Source organism: Oncorhynchus kisutch, linkage group LG13 (genome assembly GCF_002021735.2).
Source record: "Oncorhynchus kisutch isolate 150728-3 linkage group LG13, Okis_V2, whole genome shotgun sequence".
In the NCBI taxonomy this organism is placed as follows: Eukaryota; Metazoa; Chordata; class Actinopteri; order Salmoniformes; family Salmonidae; genus Oncorhynchus; species Oncorhynchus kisutch.
This window is the reverse complement of record NC_034186.2, coordinates 19,261,303-19,281,139: the sequence shown is the minus strand read 5'-3', so window position 1 is coordinate 19,281,139 and position 19,837 is coordinate 19,261,303. Positions and strand designations below refer to the sequence as shown.

General features: G+C 43.5%; 2 protein-coding genes across 8 annotated transcripts; one reads left to right on the top strand and one right to left on the bottom strand.

Annotated features, from left to right (window-relative positions):
• Positions 1-9,720, bottom strand: bmb (brambleberry). 2 transcript variants are annotated; one of them, XM_020473476.2, is made up of 13 exons: positions 9,585-9,719; positions 8,768-9,037; positions 8,264-8,392; positions 7,656-7,841; positions 7,285-7,507; positions 6,463-6,579; positions 5,279-5,458; positions 4,107-4,316; positions 3,801-3,936; positions 3,504-3,565; positions 3,271-3,395; positions 1,767-1,864; positions 1-1,062 (listed from the first exon to the last, which is right to left on the bottom strand). In XM_020473476.2, exons 1-13 carry the CDS (start codon positions 9,708-9,710, stop codon positions 933-935), a joined length of 1,992 nt encoding a protein of 663 aa, XP_020329065.1. In that variant the 5' UTR covers positions 9,711-9,719; the 3' UTR covers positions 1-932. The 2 variants fall into 2 exon arrangements, with proteins under 2 accessions (XP_020329065.1, XP_020329066.1); XM_020473477.2 differs by having other exon boundaries at positions 2-1,062; positions 4,107-4,313; positions 9,585-9,720.
• Positions 9,721-9,852: 132 nt separating this feature from the next.
• pycr3 (pyrroline-5-carboxylate reductase 3) lies at positions 9,853-16,166 on the top strand. Of its 6 annotated transcripts, none has more exons than XM_031785753.1 (7): positions 9,853-9,996; positions 12,277-12,385; positions 12,744-12,823; positions 12,999-13,178; positions 13,469-13,681; positions 15,443-15,535; positions 15,634-16,141. In XM_031785753.1, exons 2-7 carry the CDS (start codon positions 12,307-12,309, stop codon positions 15,844-15,846), a joined length of 858 nt encoding a protein of 285 aa, XP_031641613.1. In that variant the 5' UTR covers positions 9,853-9,996; positions 12,277-12,306; the 3' UTR covers positions 15,847-16,141. The 6 variants fall into 6 exon arrangements, with proteins under 6 accessions (XP_031641613.1, XP_020329073.1, XP_020329074.1 ...); XM_020473484.2 differs by having other exon boundaries at positions 9,858-9,996; positions 12,759-12,823; XM_020473485.2 differs by lacking the exon at positions 9,853-9,996 and adding an exon at positions 9,999-10,280 and having other exon boundaries at positions 12,759-12,823.
• The last annotated feature ends 3,671 nt before the right edge of the window (positions 16,167-19,837 follow it).

Here is a 19,837-nt window from a genome sequence, read left to right as displayed (position 1 = left end):
AAACTTTGCATTACTGATATTTTATTATTAATTTAAACAAATCTAAACAATAGATATGCCCTTCATACTAAAACACTTGCCTTTGACAGGCAGCTTAAAAAAATACATTTAAGATCAGAAAAACACAAATAATATTCCCAACCGTTAGTCAAGTCGGAGTCATTTATGAGTGCAATTTAGTGCTTTATGGGCAAATCTTAACTTCCATTTACGTGAAATTTCACTAAGTCTCTCAATGACATCAATACATGACTCAAGGAAAATTAATCTTAAGAGAAAGTTATAATTCTCCTCCTTTATCCTCTACATAACTTGGACGCAAATGACAAATCTACACACCCTAAAAAATAAAAAGTCAGTATCATGTACACACAGGGTCCATAAATCATGATAAAAGCAAACAATCCTGCCTGCATAAACCCTTGTAGAATTCAGTGACATCAGCCTTATCACATTACTTTCACATTTATAGCCAGGGAGTATCCTACTACAGGATGTCACAGGCACGCGCTTTCATCCAGACATACAGTTCATACACATGACAACTGGGCATTGCTTTAGACAGAGATACCATGGTTTCTCTTACTGTCAGGGTAACAGCCTGATTAAACAAACGTTAAAATAAAAGAATAGCCCAAGTACTTCCTGGTCATTCTGGGAGGGTGTTCAGTTGGGTACACTAGCAAAACGTTTTGCAACAAAAATCTGTTCTTATTGGTACAATTTCTCATTTCAAAACGTTTTCTCTTACTGAACTTGTCCCTGGTGGATGGAGGAAGGGTGGGGGTAGCAGGGAGAGGGGAAGCAGGGTGTGCATTCAAATGGCAGGCTATTCCCTACATAATGCACTACTTTTGAGAAGAGCCCTATGGCCCTGGTCAAAAGTAGTGCACTATATTGGGAATAGGGTACCATTTGGAAGACAGTGTTATTCAGAGGCAGTTGTAGGAGGTATAGCCACCCTCATGGACGTGGCAGTACTCCTGTCCCAGCACCGCCCTCTTCTTACATTGCTGTCCCATCCTGGTAGTGCCATTACACAGCTGACGACCAGACACAGAGCTGCCAGGGGACAAGAGGAGAGAGAGGGGGAAGGGAGGAAAATAAATCTACACTTTTGAGGGGGATCAGTTTGAGCAAGGCAAGGTGCAGAACTCATCTTGGACACATAATGAATAGTTATTTCAGATCCAAGGTGATTTGTAGATCAAGGATTCTGCACAGCCCAACTGCAATGTAGTCTGAAAACACAGCCTGTCCTCTTGTCCTGGTCACAATGGTGAGAACAATGGAGTTGATTGGCCTCCAGAACTAGTCCAACTTGTATCAAATACCTCTGATCAAACCAATCTACTAGCTGTACAAGGCTAGCACCACAGTAGTAAACGTTTCTTCCTCTATAAACATTGTATGAGGTGTGGCAAAGTAATTCTGTATGTCATTGGTTGTACTAAAATAAATCAGGCAGCGTAATTCTCACAATGCACACAAGTAATCCCTGGTCCCGCTAATCACATAGGTGTGGCATAATGAGATCTGATGACACAATCATCGTTAGTTGTAGCAAGGTAAGCCAGGCAGTATAATTGATATAAAAAGTCAACTTCTCACACCTATAGAAACTATGAGCACACACACCTAGCTATACATACAGTACAGGTGTATCAGTTGGTTTTACTAAGTCACACACTGTATAAAGGTCAAACATTGCATACAGAGTTGATGCTTGAACCTGCTAAACGTATCGGGTTGGTTAGAACGCTAACCTGTTGCTGGCCAGGGATTGGTTGGGGCTGGCGCTCCGTGATTTGCTCACTGCATCCATCATTCCTCCCAGGTTCTTTTGGGGCAGACCTAGGACAGCCTGCCAATCAGAACACAAAATGTCAAGAATAGCCTACCAATCTAAAAACAGTATGTCAGTAATGACAGAGCCAATAATAATCTGTATGTGTAGCAGTGGAGGCTCCTCAGAGGACCATCCTCAGTGAATTTCATAAAAATACAAATTAAGTTACTCTTTAGATACGACTATACTAAATATAAAATCTCATCACCCAATAATTGATTAAAACACTATTTTGAAAAGGTCTACAGTAGCCTCAACAGCCCTCTAGGGTAACACCATGGTGTAGCCGGAGGACACCTAGCTTCAGTCCTCCTCTGGGTACATTGACTTCAATACAAAACCGAAGAGGCTCATGGTTCTCACCCATGAGAACACAGTAATTATGACAACTTCCGTAGGACATCCTCCAACCTATCAGAGTTCTTGCATCATGAACTGACATGTTGCCCACCCAATCAAAGGATCCAAAAATGTATCTAGTACTGAAAGCATAAGCTGCAGCTAGCTAGCACTGCAGAACATACAAATGTAATGAGTAGTTGACAGAGAGAAAGACAGTAGAACAGTTTAACAAATTAATTCTACCAAAATGAAGCAGCAAGTGTCTTTCACTTACTTAGCTAGTAAATGCAGATAGCTAGTTTATCCTACTGAAACACCCTGCTCAAACAGAAGGATGTTATGTTAGCTAGCTGGCTATGACTTTCCAACACTGGAACTCTTCCATGTCAAGGTAAGCTTTTGGTTTGACTAATTTATTGCCACCTGGGGCCCACCAGTGTAACTGCTTACTGACTGTACACTAACGTTACTGCATGAATGTAGCGGGTTTACTAATGCGCTAGTTCTATTAGCCATGCAGAGTATGTTGTTACCTCAAATGTATCTCGACCTGTATGCACCTACAATGTATACGGTCATTCATAGGCTAGGTTGTAGCAACCACATGATGAGTATAGGGAAAATGTGAGTATCATGTACGAGCCTAAACCAATCACTGTTACATTGAACTGGGTGAAAGAAAGTCAACCAATATGCTGTAATAGAAATAAGGCCATGCTCATGAAAAAAAAGCTAATCTTAAATGGCACTGATGTGTAGCTAACCCTAACCACACGTGTATATACCCTCATTTCCTAACCATTAGGGTTAGCAGTGTGGGTAAGGTTAAGTTTCATAATCAGATTTTATGACTGTGCCAGCTACAAACCTGTGCCTCTTATGGGGAAAGTCACCTAAAAGTAATCAATGAGTAATACAAAAGTTAGATTAGATCTTTGGCCAAGTAACTAGTAACCTAATTACATTTAGTAAGTAATCTACATAAACCTACTGGTTCATAACTAACTAGGTCCATCAGAGTATGACACTAATACCCTCCATCTCCCTTAAGGACATTCGTCTGCTATATTCATGCTCACCGCAGAGAGACTAGGCCGACACTTCAACCTGGGAGTAGAGTGGTTCAGTGAGCCCACAGGCACAAACCTGGCCTCAGTCATGTAGTGGGCATGGGAGGGAGACAATGCTGCTATGCAGGGGTCACCTGGAAATGATTAGAAAAATAAATAACAGCCAAGAGAATAGTGTTTTCCATTCATTTTGAGAGGAATTCTGAAGAGAGCATGGTCCATTTGTAGTGTGTGTTACACACCAGTCATGAAGCTGTCCTGATCCAGCAGGTCTATTTGCTCCATGAGACCATCCAGCTCATCTCTGAGAGTATGGAGAAGAGAGAGCGAAGTATCAGCTACATTATATCAAACTTGGTCAGTTCACATAATTAGCAGTAACCACCCATTACCGGCGAGGGCCACTTTGAAAATAAGTACTTTCATTTACGCTTTCATGAGTTTTCCTCTGGTAAATGCACATCTTGTGATACAGGGTTTATTAGCAAATCTATTAGTCAAATGTAATTCAATTCTGGAGCTACCCTACTGTCACTCACCTCTGTGGGGTGGAGGAGGATGGGCCGCAGGAGTGGAGGTAGTGGTGGCTTTCTGGTTCCAGGGTCTTCTGACTGGGGATCTTCTTTCCTCTCATCTGAGAACACGCCCACAACACCTGCATCGCCAACCAGTAGCCTGAGGAGAGGGTAATGACATCACAATAGTCCACATCACCAATAAGACTTCTAATAATTAATATCCCAGTCAGTCATGAGTGACAGGGTGAGAGAAAAAATTTGAAATTTTAAAAATCCTTGTGGTTTCCAGTGAGAGGGGCAGCAACACACACAAAACCCTTCCCGTACCTAGTGACAGTGTGAGCAGCAGCATGCTGAGACTGGGCAGGTCCAGGGCAGGCTGTTGGTTGACCTCAGCCACAGCGTTGAGCGGGACCGTGAAGAGCAGCATGGCTCGGGAGAAGGACGGACAGCGCAGGAACGTCAGTACCACCGCACACAGCAGAAAGTACCCAGCATGCACCACACACGTCCATACCGCAGCCAGACTTAGACCTGCTGGACAGAAACACAGAGGGAAATTTACTGAAAAATGTGTGTAACTGATGAAGGACCTAAGATTAAAATGTTCATTCTCACTGCAAAAGAAGATATCTGTTGACCTTGAATGAATCTGGTGGTCTAAAGTTGTGTACCTGGTCTGTACCCGTGCTTCTACACCTGCATTGCTTGCTGTTTGGGGTTTTAGGGTGGGTTTCTGTACAGCACTTTGAGATATCAGCTGATGTACGAAGGGCTATATAAATACATTTGATTTGAAATATACACACACACTGCTCAAAAAAATAAAGGGAACACTAAAATAACACATCCTAGATCTGAATGAAATATTCTTATTGAATACTTTTTCTTTACATAGTTGAATGTGCTGACAACAAAATCACACAAAAATTATCAATGGAAATCAAATGTATCAACCCATGGAGGTCTGGATTTGGAGTCACACTCAAAATTAAAGTGGAAAACCACACTACAAGTTAAACAAGTCAAAATGAGGCTCAGTAGTGTGTGTGGCCTCCACGTGCCTGTATGACCACCCTACAATGCCTGGGCATGCTCCTGATGAGGTGGCGGATGGTCTCCTCCCAGACCTGGACTGAAGCAGCCGCCAACTCCTGGACAGTCTGTGGTGCAACGTGGAGTTGGTGGATGGAGCGAGACATGATGTCCCAGATGTGCTCAATTGGGTTCAGGGCCAGTCCATAGCATCAATGCCTTCCTCTTGCAGGAACTGCTGACACTCCAGCCACATGAGGTCCAGCATGGTCTTGCATTAGGAGTAGTCTATCCCATTTGCACAACAGCATGTGAAATTTATTGTCAATCAGTGTTGCTTCTTAAGTGGACAGTTTGATTTCACAGAAGTGTGATTGACTTAAGAGTTACATTGTGTTGTTTAAGTGTTCCCTTTATTTTTTTGAGCATTAATATATATATATATATATATACACACACACTACCTGCCCAGCCCAGGTAACCCTGGATAATATGAAGCCTCTCTTCTAGACAACGCTGCATGTTGTCAAGGTAACGCAGCATGGTTCCCAGGGTTCCATTCATGCGTTCCAGTTTTCCCATGAGATCCATGTAGTACTGAGCTGTCAGTTTCTGATACTGCAGGAAACCAGACATACTGTGGTCTGAGATCACATTCCCATGGAGACAAGGAGAAAAACAAATGATCAGATCCATACAATTAAAGATACCAGAATTTCACTAAATCATTGATAAAAACTGTCAAATTAGCTAAAACAATTACATTTTCAAATAGTGTATCATGTCATTTAAACCTGCATAAATAACTTCAACAGCATGTTTTGGTATTTTGAAAGCAGACCCTGAAACCAAAAGTACAATTTGACAGCTCCTGTTTGTTAGTGTTGCCACTCGCCAGAATCATTATTTATGAGACTACAGAAAATGGCAATTTAGGTTAAAGTGCATTAAATATTGAGTCACATTCTCCATCTTGACCTCAAAGATTTTACCTGTAGCCTAATCTGACTTCCTGTCAATCTAATATGTTCAAAACAACACAAGGCTACAACAATAAACTGAAGTTTTAGGCTATTTATTAAATTGGTTTGCCAGCTCCACATAGGCTACACAAGTGGCACACATTTATTTGCAATGACTCCAGTGATAGTCATTTCAACATAGTTATTGTATCAAATGGCATATACATTGATAGACTACTTGATGGCCAACAGAGGCAAACGTATAACTCTCCACATGTAGCCTAATGTCCGTTTCATTGAGGATTTTTCCCCATAAAAAGGAACCACGTGAGGGAGTTCCATAACTTCCATTTTAAATTTCCACTCAGGCAGCCCCTGAGACCCAAAACCTGAGCATGCATAAAGCACTTCACTTGATAATGGTTTCTTTAAGCAGTCAACATTAGAATGCAGTTTAAAGTATTTAACAAATTAATAAAATTGTACTAGACATCAAAACCTAGATAATGTATCTTGCGATGCATCTCAAGCTGTCAAACACATTTAATTAAATCAATAAGTAGCATTTGCAACCAAATCCAGATCATTCATTGCATTTATCCAGAATCAGTAGATTTATCCCAAATTACAAGTTAGTGTGATGAACATACACATTGCTTTGCATGGTGTGTGCATGCGCATCTTACCCATTTTGCTATAGATGTCCTTTGCGCGCCCACTGACCTCAGCAAGGTCATCCAGAAGGGCCTTATGACCCTCCTGAACCTCTGACCTTTGATCCTTTAGCTGCTCACTAACATTCTCTAGAAGGGAGGTAGGGGACATGAAGTGAACATGATCTCACAAGCATTTTTTTAACAAGTCGGGGAGCGCAGAACAAAAACAGACCAAACAGTGTTGACAAAGAGAGCAACGTCACATAAGAGCATGTGAGAGAGAAAGTGCTAGGAGTGAACAAGAGTATTATCATCACAGAGAACAATGAGACAGATATTTCACTGGATATATAAATGAAGCAACCGCTTGGCTTTTCTAATCACTACCAAATATGGTAGTGAGTGCTTGCCAGCAGCAGGAGAAGATGGAACAAGATGGATTTTGGCTGACATTCTGCATATTTTCTCATAGATTAAACATTCTCAGTTCTGTTCGCAAAACTACAATCTGTTATGAACAGAGTGGACTAGTTTTGTAGACTTTACCCTTTGCAAAAGTTATTTTAAAATCACCTTGTTAAGGTGGGCAAAGACAAATTTAGTTATTGCACACACACTTCAGAGTAGGCATTCCCTAACGGAAATATGCAGATGCATGCTAGAATGCGCCAATAGGATCTCGCTAGCTCGTGCTTGGCTCTGCTCACCTCCTTGCTTGTTCTGCCCACTATGACTCATTTGTTTCCACAGGAAATGACAGTCTGTGGTCTATCTTGGTTTAGTTATAAAAAATATTTGGTATTATCATGGATTAAGGCTGTGAACAAACCGTGTGCATGCATCTCCTCTTACCCATCCTGTTTGTGATTCCCTGGATGAGCTGGGCCACCAGTTCCTGTCCGGAGGCAATGAGGGCCTTCTCCTGGCCCAGACGCTCCAGGTTAGACGAGAGCGAGGTCTCCAGCTGCTCCTGGCCCTCCCACAGTGCCCCCTGCTGGGCCACCAGGGCACTGTGACCCTTCAGCAGCCTCTCCAGGGAGGCCGAAGTCAGATCCTTCAGCTCCAGCTGACCCTCCTGTTGTGGAACACAGCAGAGACATTCAAGTCCACATATTATGACAGAAAATATAAGGAAAAACAGACCTCTCCCTTTGAAATAGAAGGGGAAAAAGAGTGAGAAGGGGGGGCAGAACAAGGGAGAGATTGACACAAAGACAACTGACCTTCAGGTCCTTCATGGCGTCCAGTTGGCTGGTTGCTGTAGAGATTAGCGCGTTGACGGTGAGCTCGGCCCGGCGGCGGAAGTGCTGCTGACGGGTGGCGTAACACACGGAGCGTGCCCGGTTGCTCACTATGTGGTAAGCATTCCACGTGTCAGAGTCCATGTCCACTGTGCACTGCTTTAGGGTCTGGCAGGAGAAGAGGGTGAACATACTGTAGAGAGACTATGAAATCAGCTTCAGTGCTGTGCATGCAAACTGGGTCGAGCTCAGGCACAAAATTAAACAGAACCAAGTGAAGCGGGAGGCACTACCTGAAGTTCTCCAATAATACTGTTTTTCCATTACAAATCATTTAAAAACTATTTGCTACAGTATGCCCTAATACAAATGACCCAGATTCAGACTGGGAAGAGGACAGAGCCTTCCAATATGAAAATATGGCACTCTAACAATTCTGCCTTCAACCCACCAAGTCCTCTAGCATCAGTGATTAGGACAGAACTGTATTAACATTCAAACAACTTGACTCCCAAAACAATTGATTAAAAAAAGAAAAAAAGTTCCTAGATATCGCTTAGCCGGAACAAATTATACATCTCGGAGCATACCATGTCCTCAGTGCAGGGGTACGTCCTACGCCCCTCCACCTCTGCCTGGCAGTTGAACAGGACAACACCCAGTTTGGCCAGCTGCTCCTCTGATAGGCTAGCGCAGGTCGACTTCAGCTGGGCAACCACCTGGAGGGAGAGGGACACTTTTTCTACTGGCTGATGATCAATATGAAGTCAATTTGATTGAAATAAATGCATTAAACTGATGAGTGGAGCTGCCCTGCAAATTCTCTGAGGTGCTGTGATGCCCATGAACATGCCCATGAACATGCCTATAAAGCCATTATGCTTCAGTGTCACTGCCTGGTGAAATAAATAGTTGTTAGGTAGACATATAGCCCAAACTTCATTTGGGAAAGAATGACAGTAGGATGCATCATCATGCATGATTGCTCAGCCAAGGGTTCATAGACCATATTCATAATGGTTGAAACACAGATAGTTATCTAAGCGAGAAGACCGGACTAATGTTGTGTAGAGAATAACTGTCCAATACATTACCCGGTAATGACAGCTGTCCAACGGGCTGAGCTCCATATTTTTTGCCTCTGCTAGGAACTTTTCATCGACTACCGTCATCTCGAACGGTTGGGCATCTCCCTCTGGTAGTCCAGGGACCAGTGAAGGGGCGAGGACTGGAGCCCCTGGCTGCGTCTGCTTCAACCAGTCAAATAAACCGCTTACTGGACCACACCGGGAGGCAAACACGCAGACCAGCAGCAGTATAAGGCCCATCACCGGCGGAGCCATCGGAGTGCTGGAGAAAGTAGGCTACACAGGGAGGATATGTACATATGAAGTTCGAATGTGTACATTCAAACTTGCAATGTCAGTGACAGACAAGTTGAGCAATGGTGGTTGGGTAAAACACGCTTGGTTGATTGACTTGGCCTGACAGCTGAAGACGTGCATTAAGTCTCCATTAAAATGCCTAAGCTTTAGCTCAGCGAGAAACTAGCGTAGACAACCGGGGATCAAAGCCCACTGCTTTTTATTATGAGGGGCATATGTTATTCAATTCATTATGGACCGACTTCGACTCAAACAAATGTAAATGTCAGATGCAACGCCCTCTCTGAACCTGCGCTGCACAGGTGACAGGCGGTGTGGCCGAACATGCAGACGGTAAAATATTATTTGGAATCATTGCATTGAACTAAACAGGCGATACTACCGTGTGCACGTTTTATTTTCCATTTTGAAAAGTCCGAATCTAGTTAATGAAAATAAACTATTTGCTTAAAAACCACCATTGAAGCAAAGCAAAATGGTAATGACAGACTACCAAATTCAAAAGTTGTTAGTTATGCTAAATTACCTCAAAATGTATTTGTACTTCTGTTGTTTCGTTGGATTTCCGCTGGTACAATCGTTCGTTGATTCTGATGAGCCAACCCCAGCTGATTTGAATGAGAACCCTTTCATTTCTTTCATCCATATTCATCTGTTTTAAATGGTACAATGAAACAGCCAATCGGATCAGCGTCTTTCTGGATCTCGCGAGATACACAACCAGGAACAGGTTGACTTCTTGTTTGATGATTGGCCAATTGTCCCTTTGAGTTTTGGCAGATTCGTAGATCTTTCCATCATATGTGTCCTTTATGGTACATATGACTGAAGTTGAGATGATATACAGATCAGATCATGTGCAGCAAGTTGCTCAGACAGGAGGACTCGTGAGTCAGTTGAGCTCAAAGCCTCTACAAAATCCCTGGATTTGATTGAAGGTAACCATAACTAGGCAACTGTATAATGCATATATATCTCAAATAAAGTGACCTCAATTTGAATCATAGGCTAGCTAGCTACATAGTTAGTTAAAGTGTTGAGCTGTAGTAGCTAGCAGCTTGATGTAGTTCTAGTTCTAGTTGTAAAAGCACACGTGTGTGAGCCCGACGATTTGTGTTCGTACTGTAAGTCCAACACCTAGTTAGCAATTGAATTCAAAGGGGCTTTATTGGCATGGGAAACGTGTTTATGTTGCCAACGCGAGTGAAATAAACAAACAAAGGTGAGAAGACACAAATCCGCAACAACAACAACAAACTATTATAGTTTAACAGTAATTATAAACTGGGTGGTTCGAGCCCTGAATTGCGTATTGCCTAAGAACAGCCCTTACACACCCTCGTGCCTTATTGCTTAAATATTGCACTCGTAAATGTTTTAGACATTTCAAGAGTTGTATTATCAGCTATGTACATGTTTTTACAATGTGGAAATAGTTGTAGTACGAATAGTAGGGGAAGATAAATATTGGTTTGTGCTTCTCTGGTTGCCCTTTTTCGTGGCCACAAATCTTTCTGCTGTGATTTCACACTGCGGTATTTCGCCTAACAGATATGGGATTTTATCAATGCTTGAGTTGTTTTCACATTCTTTGTGGGTCTGTGTGATCTGTGGGAAATATGTATCTCTAATGTGGCCATACATTTGTCAGGAGATTAGCTCTTACACCAAGAGGTCTGAATGAGGGATGTCTTAAAATATATACATATTTTTTTGTGTTAACATTTGTTACATTTTTCTTATTATACCAATATCGTAACATATTGACCAATAGGTATTTATCAAATCAGTTTTCTTAACGTGTTATTTAAACGTTTAATAAAATAATGGTTTATGGCCTATTTGAGAGGTTTTATTATGAAGGCTGAAACCGGAAGTTTATTTGTTATTGTTCCGGCAGTAAAGTGTTTCCAGTAGTTACCACAACCACAAAGTCAACAGCCTATATCTTTAATATTATTTTATTATTTTAAATAAAAATGTGTTCTTAATTTAAGGTTAGGGTTAGGCATAAGGTTAGCAGTGTGTTTAAGATTAGGGTTAGGTTTAAAATCAGATTTTAAGAAGATACATTTTCGAAATAGGAAATGTATGACTTTGTGGCGTTGGTAACTAGTGACGACCCCAGCAAAGCGTAGGTGGAATGTGTATAATCCGATCGAGAACCATTCGGACAGATCAATATTATAATTTTATCACTACATATCACAGCCTAAAAAACGAATTGTAAAAAATGTCTGCCATGAAAAAATACTTCTGGGACTCGGAGGAGACTGAATATATGTTAAAAGTTTTAAGGGAACTGGACATAGCGAAGCACTTGGACGGTCGAAAGGTTTGAAACCTGAAGTTGTTCAAGGTAGCAGAGAAGAGAATGAAACAGGCCGGGTATCACAGATCAATTGACCAGATAAGGCACCGATGGAAAGTTATCAAGACATCGTATTATAGCTGTAATAACAACCAGCAAACAGTGAAATTTACTCGTTTCCCACAATATGTTTCCCACAATATGCAACAACTATGCAATCAATCATGGATGAATCTGAAACATGGAGCCGCTCGCATGGCACCAACAGCGGCCCTGTTCGTATTCGGAATAGGCCTAAGCCTACAGTGCATGACGAAGAGACAGAAGATTCTGAAGAAGAAGCAACTGCTGCTCAGTTGTTGCATGATCATTCTACTGTGGATGTCATTGTAGGCAATGGACTAATTTGATTTCTTACCATTGCCCAGATGTCAAGCCCATGATTATGTTGTCTGTGCCCTGGCACTGTATCCCCTATACAGTGCACTACTTTTGACCCGAACCCTAAGGGAAAGGGGGATACCTAGTCAGCTGCACAACTGAATGCATTTAACTGAAATGTGTCTTCCGCATTTAACCCAACCCCTCTGAATCAGAGAGGTGCGGGGACTACCTTACTCGACGTCATCAGCACCCAGGGAGCATTTGTTGTGGGGGTTAACTGCCTTGCTCAAGGACAGAATGGCACATTTTTCCACTTTGCCGGCTCAGGCATTCAAACAAGCAACCTTACTGTCCCAACACTTTAACCGCTAGGCTACCTGCTGCCCCACTATGAGCCCATATCTAAAGTAGTACACTTTATAGTGTGCCATTTGAGACGCAAGCGATCATGTCATTATAATCATTGATGCCCCTGTTATGGTTCATTGGTATGACTAGGGATTTATCTTTGCCCCCCATGCAGATCAAGTCAGACCCAGAGACACCTCCTGAGATGGACTCTAACCTGAGAATCGGCTTCATCGGGGCAGGCAACATGGCCTACGGGATAGCCAAGGGAGTCCTGCAGTCTGGTAGGTCAACAGGGAGAATATAGTGTGTGTGTCTTCATCAGGGTAACATGGCCTACTGGATAGCCAAGGTAATCTAGTGTGTGTGTCAGGGTTGGGGTATATTAGAAATGAAGTCGGTCAATTCAGGAAGTGATTTGAATATAAAATTCCAATCTGTAAAAACTTCTTACATAAATAGCTTCTCCTTTTCAGTTAATTGAGAAGTCATTGAAAGTAGATGCCCTTTTTTCAAATATTGAATTGGAAATTTCAGTTTACCTGAATTAACTGCCTTCAATTAGAATTGACTGCCTTCAATTAGAATTGACCCCAACCCTGGTGTGTGTGTGACTCTTCACATGCCCCCAAAAACTTGCAGGATGTTTAATTGCAGGAGATGTCCCTTCCAGCAATGTTAAAGTGAGCGCACCCTCCGCAAGGAACTTTGGTCGCTTTCAGGTACATAGTCCTCCTATTTTTTCCCACACACACTTCTTTTCTCTCCACCCCCGTCAGCTCATGTCAATCACTGTATTTGCATTGATTAATCTATTGCTCGACAAGTGTGTGTGTGTGTGTGTGTGTGTGTGTGTGCGCAGAGTTACCATTCACCTCTGTTTTCATTTTATTTCAGGAGTTGGGGGTGGCTGTCACCCATTCCAATGCAGAGCTGGTCAGTAGCTGTGACTTGGTGTTCGTGGCAGTCAAACCACACCTCATCACAACCATTCTCAGTGAGATCACAGACCACGTCACCCGGAAACACATCATCGTCTCCGTGGCAGCAGGTGTAACCTTGGCAACGCTTCAGGGGGTGAGTCCAGATGAGGGTTTTTAAACTATTGCTTAGTAACCTGAGTAACTTGAGTTGCTTTATTGGTTGATCAGATATCTGATAGACATTCCTGGCGATTTTCTTTTCAGACAAGAAAAAGACAAGAACATTTTGAGCAATAAAGCAAAAGACCATAATTGTATAATTTTGTGTTTTGGTCTCTGTCACATGCCCTCTTTCTTCTCTTCTTCTTCCTCCTCCATCCATCCATCCGAACACCGCTGTCCCTCTCGCCCTCCTTCTCTCATCTCCCTCCCCCTCTCCTCCAGCTCCTGCCATTTGACACAGTGGTTTTGAGACTGATGCCAAACCTTCCCTGTCTGGTCCAGCAAGGGGCACTATTGTTCTCGCGGGGGACGTGGGCGCGGCAAGAGGACGGGGATCTGCTCCGCTCACTGCTTCAACACTGTGGCCTGGTGGAGGAGGGGCCCGAGGCCTGGATAGACATCCACACTGGGCTCAGTGGCAGCGGGGTGGCCTTTGTGAGTGGGAGGAGGAGGGATGGCCTAACCAAGGATATTCAACTCTTACCCTACGAGTTCCAAAGCCTGCTGGTTGTCTGTTCTACCTGATAATTAGTTGCACACACTTGGTGTCCTAGGTCTAAGTCAGTCCCTGACTGGAGGCCAACAATGGGAAAAATGCAGTGGTACTGGCTTCAAGGTCCAGAGTTGAGTTTGAAGGGCCTAATCTATTGAATTTTCCCTCATTGTAAGTCGCTATGGATAAGAGTGTCTACTGAAATGTAAATGTAAAATGAATCAAGGATGGAGGGATTTTTAAAATGTATTTTATTTCACCTTTATTTAACCAGGTAGGCTAGTTTTACAACTGCGACCTGGCCAAGATAAAGCAAAGCAGTTCGACACATACAACAACACAGAGTTACACATGGAATAAACAAACATACAGTAGAAAAAGTCTATATACGGTGTGTGCAAATGAGGTAAGATAAGGCAATAAATAGGCCATGGTGGTGAAGTAATTACAATATACCAATTAAACACTGGAGTGATAGATGTGCAGAAGATGAATGTGCAAGTAGAGATACTGGGGTGCAACAAAACAATTAAAATAAATAAAAACAGTATGGGGATGAGGTAGTTGGATGGACTATTTACAGATGGGCCATGTACAGGTGCAGTGATCTGTGAGCTGCTCTGACAGCTGGTGCTTAAAGTTAGTGAGGGAGATATGAGTCTCCAGCTTCAGTGATTTTTGCAGTTCATTTCAGTCATTGGCAGCAGAGAACTGGAAGCAAAGGCGCCCAAAGGAGGAATTGGCTTTGGGGGTGACCAGTGAGATATACCTGCTGGAGCACGTGCTATGGGTGGGTGCTGTTATGGTGACTAGTGAACCAAGATAAGACGTGGCCTTACCTAGGAAAGACTTGTAGATGACCTGGAGCCAATGGGTTTGGCGACAATATGAAGCAAGGGCCAGCCAACGAGAGCGTACAGGTCGCAGTGGGCTTTGGTGACAAAACTGATGGCACTGTGATAGACTGCATCCAATTTTTTGAGTAGAGTATTGGAGGCTATTTTGTAAATTACATTGCCGAAGTCGAGGATCGGTAGGATGGTCAGTTTTACGAGGGTATGTTTGGCAGCCTGAGTGAAGGATGCTTTGTTGCGAAATAGGAAGCCAATTCTAGATTTAATTTTGAATTGGAGATGCTTAATGTGAGTCTGGAAGGAGAATTTACAGTCTAGCCAGACACCTAGGTATTTGTAGTTGTCCACATATTCTAAGTCAGATCCGTCCAGAGTAGTGTTGCTGGATGGGCGGGCAGGTGCAGGCAGCAATCGGTTGAAGAGCATGCATTTAGTTTTACTTGTGTTTAAGAGCAGTTGGAGGCCACGGAAGGAGAGTTGTATGGCATTGAAGCTCGTCTGGAGCTTAGTTAACACAGTGTCCAAAGAAGGGGCAGAAGTATACAGAATGGTGTCGTCTGCGTAGAGGTAGATCAGAGAATCACCAGCAGCGAGAGCGACGTCATTGATGTATACAGAGAAGAGTCGGCCCGAGAATTGAACCCTGTGGCACCCCCATAGAGACTGCCAGAGGTCCAGACAACAGGCCCTCCGATTTGACACACTGAACTCTTATCGGAGCAGTAGTTGGATAGAGGGATGGAGGTGAAGATAGGAGAGATGGAGGGAGGGAGAGGGATGGGATGGAGAAGACAAAACGGAAAGGGGTAACGTTGTTCTGGTTATAACAGAGAGTCCTTGGCCCTGCAGGTGTATCTGTTTGCAGAGGCACTGGCTGAGGGAGCGGTGAAGATGGGCATGCCCAGTGCTCTGGCCCATAGCATCGCTGCTCAGACTGTATTGGTGAGTTTTTGGTTTCATAAAGCAGCCCTCATTTGTATTATATTAGCACAGGTACTTCTGTATCTCTGTTCAATGTGTAATTGTCTTCCCTGTTCTAGGGGGCAGGCCAGTTGTTGAGGGACTCAGGGAAGCATCCAGCCCAACTGCGTTCGGAGGTGTGTACACCAGGAGGCACCACTATCTTCGGGCTTCATGCCATGGAGCAGGGGGGTGTGAGGGCCGCCACCATGACCGCTGTGGAGACTGCAACTGAGAGGGCCAGGGAGATGGGCAGGAAGTCAGCGCCTACGGCCACAGAAAATAGGAAGTGAAGTCGTTTTGGCCCACAGTAACTGATTCAGGAAATGTATATATTTTGGTTGCTCTCTGCCCAATGCCCACAGAAACCACTTCAGTCTTTAACTTTGTTACTGTTGGAGCCTAATCTAACTACAAATCTGACTGGAGGAGTTGTTCAAGGACACATAGTGATTGTGAAGAATACAGCAAGATGCTTCAAATCAGCGCTAATCCAGTTATCTTCATAATTTATCAATGTTCATTTGAATTATTAAAGTGAATTTATTGTTATTTTCAGTTTTTGTTATTAAAAGAATGTTGTACCTATCTGGTCCAAACTGATGGCTATGAACAGGTGCTGTACATTCACACTTTGTTAATTCAGATGGTCCTTATAGATCCTGCACATAGTATGATATTGGAAATTACAATGTATTTGAGTGGTACTGTACATTAATGTACTAAAAGTACATTTCCATTCTTCTAAAGTGTGGCCTATCAAGTTAGATGTTACATACAATTCACCTTCCTTGGGTTTTCTGCATTTTTAAAATGTATTTACTTTGAAAACTATGCCAACATTTTTTTATTCCAGACAAAGATTAAACAAAATAATCAGATTTTGAGCGGTCCCAGTCTCTGAAATCAAGTGACCCCTGCTGGCGGAAGAAATTACGTTTTATTAAACAGTTCCTTATTCGTCCAAGCGGGGTCCGACCGTCTAAATATGAATATCAACAGAAGTTGCAATATTCAGACATAAGAAAAGACGTAATTTTTCGGAGAATTAATTGCTAATGAATCTAGACGGGTGGCTATAACGTTTTAGTTGACAAACGCTTCAATTTGGAAGTGGCACCACCTGCCTCGATGTCTTGAAAGCGACGAAATATGACGTATGTTATGTCGACATGAAATGATATAAACGTTTTCTTTGCAATCACGCAGTCTTCAAATAGTCCACCGGCCTCAATCCGTATGTGCCACGAGGAACCAAAGGCACGTGTAGCCCATTCTTGAGGCTGTCACACGTTTTTATATTTAGGCGCCTATGTACACGCCTATGCTGTAGCCTATTCCCAGGGTGTTGGTTTTCTGGTAGGCCGGTATGCAGTATTATAATGTTTGTTTGCTTTGTTCATGGCTCGCGGCGAAATGGATGAAAATAACGTGTTGCGCATTCTAATCACGAAAGTTGTTTGGTCTCACACACTCACCAAGGAAGGTGAGTTACATTCGTTTATTTTTATATAGGGCAACTATAAGGTGTTTTACATGCCTATCATGCAGGAAAACATTTTCTTAACGGCCAACTATCAAGATGTGAATAAATCTAACAATCAAAATAATATCTAATATATATTGTTAATAGGACTACAGACAAGTTGTTTCTATTAGTAGTACTAAAAAACGATTGGGGGACACACACACACATCTAGATGGCTATAAGGAAATGTGTTTCCTGGTTCACTATAGTATGAATTATGCATGATTTGCCCGCCATCAAAACCACAGCTTCATCCTGGACTGCTAATAACACAAGTCTTTTGACCAGAGCCTTAATGCACTAAAGGGAATAGGTTGCCACTTGGGCTGCTCAACATTGTGAGGTTGGTCCGACCTGCATTAGATCTGATTTATCATTCCAGTGCTGTTCCTGTTATCGCGCCATTCATTCAACAACGCCCCCCAGCAAACATGCTGAGTGATCATATTTTATTTTCTGCCCTTTAAGGTTATGGAGCAACTTTTTCCGTTTGCATGCAGAATATGCATATTTTGAGAGAGAGGGATGGATATATATATATGTATATATGTATGTGTATATGCATTTGCTTGTGATTCAGTTCTTTAGTTGGCCATGATGGCATGTATTGGTTGCCATATAAAGAATTTAAGTGGACCTGAATAAAGGCTGTTTATCCAGAGACATCTACTATTGGCTACACTCTGACGTATGAGAATTCTAAGAACTCCAGAATATAACATTGGAAATGAGGGGTTGTGTTCAGAAGGCATGAAAAGGAGTAAAACTTGTGAAACAGAGGCACTAGCCTGTACTACTTGGTGAACACTTTGAAGATGTTTTCTCCTGTTTGTGCTCTACGAACACAAACGGTGAAGTGAACATCGTTCAATGCATCATTCATCCGACCCTGGTCTGCTGGATCTGGCTCTTTGTCTGTTCTTTTCCAGAATGCATGCCTCAATGCATTCTGGGATTGATCCATTACAAAGCAAAAATGGCACAGTCCAATGGATCAATTTATCTGTCTCTCTATACTTCTCTCCTCTATGTAACTAAACCTCTAGCCTGTCCCTCTCACCCTCTTTCTCTGCTTCGGATCAAAGATGCTGTCTCAGTGGAACCCCCCATGTTCAGCAATGGATCAGTCTGATCCTGATCTCCCTCCCAGTACCAATGAGGTGGCAGTAGAGGGGGGTCAGAGGAACAGGGGTGGTGTCTCTTTGTCCTCCCCAGAGAGCAGCAGCGTGAATGGAGACGGCAACCGGAAACGCAGTGGGAAGAGCCGCTGCCGTCGGAAACGCTCCACTCAACCCGACAACCACCCAGCATCCATTGCCGTGGAGATGCATCCGCCTCCACTACCTGGCCAGGGGGACAGTAGCCACGCCCCTGTCCCTGACTCCCCCAGCATGGTCCTACTCGGCATGGGGTCTGAGTGTGAATCTGTGTGGTTTGACCGCGGTGTGTATGAGCAGGCTGAGAGTCTGTATCAGTGCTGGTTGGCACATTCTGCCAACGGGGCGAAGACAAGGCCAAGCAGCTCACCCTCGCTCTCTGCCCTGGCTGCTGACAACCACCCCACCTCGCCTCAACCCTCATCCCCTGCCCCGAACCACCCAATCACCCCTCCAACCATAGTAGCTGAACCAGCAGCCCCAGAATTCCTGGCCCTCCCCGCAAACAGCGGCGTCACACCAGACGAGGGGTACCTGTCCCTGGCCCAGACCTCCCAGGCGGCCTCCCCACTGACCTCGGCCCAGGCCCCTGGCCAGCTGATGAACGGACTGCCCTGTCTCCCCGTGGAGCTGCTGAGGCACGTGGCTGCAGAAGCCTCTTTACGACCGGGCAGAGGCCGCCTTCTACCAGAACCTCTACGGCAACAACCGCTCTCATACCTGCAACAACCTGGATGGTGGGGCATCCACCTCACGTACCACCCCTAATGCTCACTCAACCTCCAGGTGTATTGGAGACCAGCCACAGAGTCTTATGGAAGAGGAGGAAGTGTTAGAAGAAGCAGCCATGGTCTCACAGGGGAAGGTCGAAGTCTATCACTCTCTGCTCACCATTCAGGAGGAGCCTGCTGACATCACAGATGAGGAAGGTGGGGCCATGTCAGTGGGAGGAGTCTGTTACTTCCTTCATCCAGAACGTGAGAGGGTGTGGCTAGACCGGGGACACTATGAGGATGCAGAGATACGTTTCTACGATTATTACCAGAATGTACCTGTGGAGTCAACAGTAACCAACAGAGAGGAGGAGGCTCTTGGGGAAGAAGATACTGCGGCGTCCGCAACGTCATCGCCAGCATCACCGGTCGCATGTAACGGCCCTCTGAGGGACAAGTATGACCCATTCCAGGAGTCTTGACCTCTACAAACAAAACAAGCTTCATTTGACGATCTCCTTTTCATTGCTTTTTGATTTCTTTAACTTGTTTTTGTGTTTTTACGATTTCACTCTTTTTTTGTTGCTCTACCCTTTATATTTTTTGACTTCCATGATTATTTTACTCAATGTTGGTGGTCTTCAGAGATTTATCCCAAGGGTGCAACTTTAGTTTTAGAGGTGTGGGTGTGGGAGGACATAAATAAGAATATAATGTTTCTAAACACTTCTAAATGAATGTGGATGCTACTATGATTATGGATCATTCTGAATAAATCATGAATAAGGATGAGTGAGAGTTATAGTAACACATATCATACCCCTCACACAAATGCTAACCTCCCCTGTCATTGTAATGGTTAGCATGTCTTAGGGCTCTGATATAT